This window comes from Phaseolus vulgaris, chromosome 1, assembly GCF_051622355.1.
Source record: "Phaseolus vulgaris cultivar YP4 chromosome 1, ASM5162235v1, whole genome shotgun sequence".
Classification (NCBI taxonomy): domain Eukaryota; kingdom Viridiplantae; phylum Streptophyta; class Magnoliopsida; order Fabales; family Fabaceae; genus Phaseolus; species Phaseolus vulgaris.
In genome coordinates, this window is record NC_143498.1 from 51,472,010 (window position 1) to 51,478,673 (window position 6,664).

Consider the following 6,664-nt stretch of genomic DNA (forward strand, 5'->3'; position numbering starts at 1 on the left):
TTAGTAGCTCCTCTGTAATTTGTCGAAGTGCCATGACCACTATTTCGTACCAAAGTTGAGTGTTCAAATCCATCAGTTGTTGCTTCACACTAGCATAACACAAATGGACACAAACATCAACATGTACAAAAAATGATCACTGAAACCAAATTTTAAGTTGAATGTTTAAGCAAACTCAAAAGGGTCAAATCCTTCCAGATGGAATTACCATCATAACTATACCAAACCTTAATGCCAACCAAGATATATTTATTACACAATGATACGAGTTTGTTAGCAAACAAAGCTGTGTTGACATCTGATTTGTTGAGTTACAACCTTTGGTGTTTTGTGCATCTTGTGAGTTCACATGTGCCATTGGATCCTTTAAGTTACAGGCTGAAACCGAATCAACATTTTCCATAAGTGTTGTTCCACATGAATTTAGTCCTAAAATTGATGGTTTCATAGAGGATTCTCCTGGAAGTGAAAATATGAGAAGTCCAAACACTTTGGCATTTGTCATTCCATGTAAAGCAGTGGAACCAGGTGCATGTGCTGTGGCAAGTTTAGTTCCTTGCATTTGGGGCACATGAACCGTTGGAAATATAGAAGACTCATCATTAGCATCAAGCATGCCCATGCCACAACCCACTCCTAACCTCATTTGCATGCCAACACCTCTATAGGACAAAAAGGACCCATATGTGGTGCTTGCATGTGTTGTATTCCCGGAGGTAACATCATAGCAGGCATGTATAAACCAATTCCCGTTGACATTATCTATGTAAAAACATACGAAACAATCTCACCTTTCAATGAATCATACATAATTTCATCAATTAAAATTCAAAGGATTGATGGAAGAAAGGGTACCTGAAGTTGGAGTTGAAGTGTTTTGAGATACTCTATCCAACATCGAAGCTTTATCTGCTTAATACACACAAATCAGAAAAATCATGATAAACAAGAAACCTAGTATAAAAGTATAACTTAACTATGTGGCGTTTAAAAAAAATGATCAAAAACTTCTCTATTCTATATTTACACTAATTATATAGGTATTGAAACTGAATTTTTGTATCTTTATTATGAAATTTAGTGAGAGATCATGCTTTGTATTCAAGTTAAGAATTAAATTGAAAGCCAATGAACAAAAGTTAAACTTCAGTATTGACATGTATTGTAAGTCCAGGGCTAGCTAAAGCCTAAAGATGTAACAGTCTTTACTTTTGGTCTATAAAAGACATTTTTACTGGTTAATAATATTTCTAAAAGACATTTCCACAATAATTTCAAAATAGTGACTTTGTCTTCAAATTTTCTCTCAAGCTTGTATTTATTTACAGCTCTACAAGAAGCTCCAACGCTTTGATAATAACATTGTACGTTCCATCAAATAAAACAAACAATAATATTGTGATAATCAACACACTAACATACTGGTGTCAAAAACTTTCCAATGCGCACCAACCAAAAACGAGATAGTAAAGTTCAACCTTATTGCGATTTGGTATTAGTTCTTGTAATGCACGCATCTTCTCATTGATGTTGTCTCTTCTTCTCTGCATAAAAAAAAACCTGAAGTTTTATTATCATATACATCAGAAACGATATAATTAACAAACACTTGATAAGAAACATTTGTTAAGATTTAATTAACACAACACAAACATTAGACGGTCTTGCATACCGTTTCAGATAGATTATGCACTTCAGCTGAACGGCTTATCTTGGCTCCATATCTTCGTGCAGGAACCTCCTATTTTACACCAACTGATTCTTCCACAACATCCTTAAATTAAAAGAAAGTTAACATAGTGGAACACCATAAAATAAAATAAGAAAGCAATATTAACATAAAAGACAGTGTAAGTCTAAGAAACTAACTTCACTTTGGCTCTCAAAGTTCTCGGTGTGTGTACTTTTTCTCTTCAAATTTTGATTTGGATCCTTCGAACCCCTCTCTGCACCATTGCCAGAGCAAACAGAGGAGGAGACTACAGCTGGCTCCACATTTTTTTTCAACAGCTTCCTTTCCTTTGTTCCTACTTTCTCCAACGACTAGATTTGATGTTTCATCAATCCTGGACACATCTTTGCAAGAAGGATCACACCATCCTCCTTAAGAGGTTTTGACTTTGTGTGACTGCTTTTTATTGGACACTCTTCACTTAATTCAACTTTAGTTGATTTAGCAGGATTGGTTACACTTACAGTTGCAGCAGCACCTTTTATCTTTATTCACACACTTCCTGATCTTGATGTGAAGCCAATGTTTTGAAGGTTTGCTTTGACAATAGCAGCAGGCTTTGCAAAGTAGGAAAACTTCATCATGGTGGAACTATTGATACACACAACTGGACCTTGTTTCTCCATCTTTAGGCTAGAAAAAACACTTGAGGGAGATGGAACATTATTTGTATTATTTTCAGCTATATCTACTATCTTGGATCTAACAAATGCAAATGCAGTGTTTTTGTTAGTGTCCCTAGATACCTTACTACAACTATTTCTTCTATCTAACAAAGAAAAACTATTTGATGTTGATGGCTTAAAAATCAGAAATATATTCCTATATCCCTGTTGCAAAGAGTCATCCATTCCATAATTCAACCAAGGCATCACCGTGTCTTCTTCACTAAAATACACTTCATCCGAAGGGACTACCCTTCTAATTTCATTCAATTCAGCTACTAAACTCCACACTTCCCCATCCTTGTAATGGTAGCATTATTATCATTAGCATATCCTCCTAGTGGAGTGTGAGATGGTAAGCAATGATTTTATTTTGTGTTTAAATTAGCTTAACCTCTGTGAACGGTCCCATGTACGGATCCTATAAATTGTTTAAGTATGTGTAAATCAATCCAACTAAGTCTCCAATTTATTAGTTTAACCAACCAGATCACATTGGATGAATAACATATTCCAATCTAAAGAGCGGTTCAAACTGGTGTTTTAAGCATTTGTTTTCATGATGTTTTGAACTATGAAAAGGAGAAGAAATCGAAAAAAAGAGTAAATCGTGAACAGATATCATATACCAAATAATACTTTTAAAAAAAAATTATTTTTGATGAATGAAACCATGTAATTCATGTGGTCAATGTGACTTAGTAGAATAAAGTTTTGTTGTTGAGAATCTAAGTAGGTTGTTTATAGTAGAAATTTTTTCTTAATTGTTATAACTTCAGTTATTCTTGACACTAGTGGAAAAAAGGAGCTTATTCCAGATTACGCTGTCATGACTCATGTTCATTTTGTTTCATGTGTTTCAAACTCAATCACCAATAATTCATGTGGTCAATGTGACTTAGTAGAATAAAGTTTTGTTGTTGAGAATCTAAGTAGGTTGTTTATAGTAGAAATTTTTTCTTAATTGTTATAACTTCAGTTATTCTTGACACTAGTGGAAAAAAGGAGCTTATTCCAGATTACGCTGTCATGACTCATGTTCATTTTGTTTCATGTGTTTCAAACTCAATCACCAATAATTCATGTGGTCAATGTGACTTAGTAGAATAAAGTTTTGTTGTTGAGAATCTAAGTAGGTTGTTTATAGTAGAAATTTTTTCTTAATTGTTATAACTTCAGTTATTCTTGACACTAGTGGAAAAAAGGAGCTTATTCCAGATTACGCTGTCATGACTCATGTTCATTTTGTTTCATGTGTTTCAAACTCAATCACCAATAATCCCTACAAGAGCACGATCCATTTGTGAATCGATGAAACCTATTGATATCTCTCACAATAATTTCTCTCTGAAAAATCTCTGAAGCAAACTTCATAACAGTATGACAATCACCACAGGTCCTCAAATTCTTCTTTATCCTTACCGGAGATCCAGGTGGGAGGACCAGAAGTCCAAATGCAAGAGCTAATTTCTCACTGTGACACCACAAACTCTGCTCTTCAGAACCTTCCACACTGTTAGTTGCAAACTGGGTCTCAGCCACATACCCTCTCTTCTTTATCAATTCCTTCAACTTTTGCAACATTTCATAAATCTCTTGTGTCCTTGAATGAGACCTATCATTCACATTGAACACAAATGTCCTGTTCTTAACATCAATCCAGCTACACCCAGTCTCTTTCCTCACCCCATTGATCCCCATCAATCTTCTGACTTCATCAGCTTCTTCCAACATTCCATGTCGAGTATAGATATTCGCAAGCACCACATAGTTTCCTGGATTATCCGGTTCCAACTCGAAAAGCCTCTCTGCAACCTCTCTTCCCATTTCAACATTGCCATGCTTTCCGCATGCCCCAAGAAAAGCCCCCCAAACTGACGAGTCAGGCTCGATCGGCATCAATTCAATGAACCTCCATGCTTCCTCCAATCGACCAACGCGACCAAGCAAGTCAACCATGCAGGCATAATGCTCAAGTCCGGGTTCAATGTTATGAACATCAGACATGGAATTGAAGTACTTAAAACCGTCATCAACCTTCCCTGTATGGCTGCAAGCCGACAATACGGAAACAAAAGTGATGTATTCTGGCACAATCCCCTCCTTGAGCATCTCTTCAAACAATTCAATTGCCTCATTTGCGCAACCATGTTGATGACAAACTGTTATCATAGCAGTCCAGCAAACCACATTACAATCCTTAGTTTCTCCAAAAACACGGTAAGCATCAAACAAACTTCCACACTTGCCGTACATAGTTACCAAAGAACTCGAAACACAAGCATTTTTCATATGCCCGGTTTTTAATACATGACAATGGATCAAGGTGCCTTGTGCCAGTGCAGAAATACTTGCAGAAGCGTGAAGAAGCGATGAATACGAAGCCTCGTCCGGTTCCACGCCTTCCCTTATCATAGCCTGGAAAAAGGTGCAAGCTTGTTCGAAGTTTTGGCTATGAACACATCCCATGATCATTACATTCCACGTGACAACATCTCTATCTCCACCACCACAAAACAGCTTAGTTGCATCCTCAAAGAAACCGCATTTGCAATACATGTCTACCAGCGAGTTCTTCACGTAAACCAACCCCACCAAACCATGCTTAACAACGCTCCCGTGAACTTGTTTCCCAAACCCCAGCTCAACCAACCCAGCGCAAGCACTCAACACGCTGGAGAAACTAACTTGGTCGGGGTCAAGTGAAAGAACCTCTCTAAAACACCCAATGGCACGACCGTACATTTTGTTTTTAACAAACCCCACAATCAAGGAGTTCCAGGAAACGAGGTTTCGGTGGGGCATTTGGTCGAACACGTTCTCCGCCAAGGACATGGAGCCACAGGTGGCGTACATGTGGAGCAAAGCGGTGGCAACAAAAGTGTCGGTGTGAAAGGCATGTTTGTAAAGCAAGGCGTGGATTTGTTGGCCCTGTGAAAGGAGCGTGGCGTGAGCGCAGGCGGGTAAGATGGCGGAGAAGGTGAACTGGTTGGGGTATATGCCGGTGGTTCGCATCAGGTTGAAAGATGAGAGGGCTTGGAAGGGTTTGTTGAAATGGGAGAGTTGGGTTATGAGTGTGGTCCACGTGACCACGCTGGTTGAGGCGCGAGGGGTTGTGCCGAACAAGAGGACCGCGTGCTTGATGGAGCCGCATTTTGCGTACACAACGATGAGGCTGTTGATGTTACCGAGGGATGTCCGATTTGTCGTTACGATTTGCGAGTGGATTTGTGTCGCGTGTTTAAGGTTCTTCAGTTTTGCGGCCTTGTTCAGGTGAAGTTTGATGTCGGGAACTGAGGAGAATCGGTGCAATTTTGGAACACCATTTTGGTTGCTGCTTCTTCTTATTAGCAAGGTCAGTTTCATAATAATCATCACTCAAACAACATTACTCACTCTTGTTTTGCAAAGCTAACCAGACCCAAATGCAATGGAGACATTGGGCCAGACCTTCAAAATCACAGTTGGGTTAAGGCTGCTTCTTCCTGCACCTCCATACCTTCTTGTGCCACTCCCATAATTTTTTTGTATTTCAAAAATACCCTTTTTAATATTCTGGATTACATAATCCGAAAGTCTTTTTCTAGATTTATAATTAGTTTCTAGAGATTATGTAATCCGAAAGCTTTTTGTGATTAGTTTATGGATTATATAATTTGGAAGTCTTTTCTATACATAAGATTCGTTTATGGATTATGTAATCCGGAACTCTTTTTTTCATATGTGTGATTAGCTTCCGGATTACATAATCCATAACTCTTTTCTAAGTATGAAATTGACTTTCAGATTATATAATCCGGATACATAATTCATAGGCTTATTTCAAATCAAAGGGATAAACACAAAAAAGGATAAAACGATATTTTCACATTTAGTATGGAGGTGTAGGAAGAAAGAGTCTTGGATTAATCAGCAATTACCGAAAGTTTTGCGTGAGGGCTCGGTCCGTCATCGCTCAAATATTATCTTCCCTGCTAATCCAGAAAGGGATTTCATTTTCACACACCCTTATCTAATCTTTTCACTCCCTAATTTTTTTTATTTCCTTTTACCAAATTGTCCTTGACAGAATTTTCTTTCAGTGTATATTTACGGAAATGAGTTTGTACAGTGGAGTAAGTTGAAGAACGAGTGTCCCTTTTTAATGCACATGGAAAACATGTTTCCACTGTGTATATTGCTTTTTTTATTTGTGTGTCTCACATATTTGTGTATGACAAAACGTACATACACTAACAAACATGATGAATAAGTGTTAAATCAAAAT

At 37.7% G+C, this 6,664-nt stretch overlaps 1 protein-coding gene and 1 pseudogene across 2 annotated transcripts; both read right to left on the bottom strand.

The window, feature by feature from the left end:
- LOC137816099 (transcription factor PIF3-like) lies at positions 1-2,759 on the bottom strand (annotated as a pseudogene). Its single transcript, XR_016514655.1, has 5 exons — positions 1,870-2,759; positions 1,673-1,774; positions 1,479-1,544; positions 856-909; positions 1-762 (listed from the first exon to the last, which is right to left on the bottom strand). The product of XR_016514655.1 is annotated as a transcription factor PIF3-like (transcript).
- An 847-nt stretch (positions 2,760-3,606) lies between these two features.
- LOC137814875 (putative pentatricopeptide repeat-containing protein At5g52630) lies at positions 3,607-5,778 on the bottom strand. Its single transcript, XM_068617800.2, has one exon. The coding sequence runs from the start codon at positions 5,770-5,772 to the stop codon at positions 3,667-3,669; it is 2,106 nt and encodes a 701-aa protein (XP_068473901.1). The 5' UTR covers positions 5,773-5,778; the 3' UTR covers positions 3,607-3,666.
- Positions 5,779-6,664: the final 886 nt, after the last annotated feature.

Coding starts and splice junctions, on each gene's coding strand:
- LOC137814875 (XM_068617800.2), bottom strand. CDS start 5,772: ATGATTATTATGAAACTGACCTTGCTAATAAGAAGAAGCAGCAACCAA.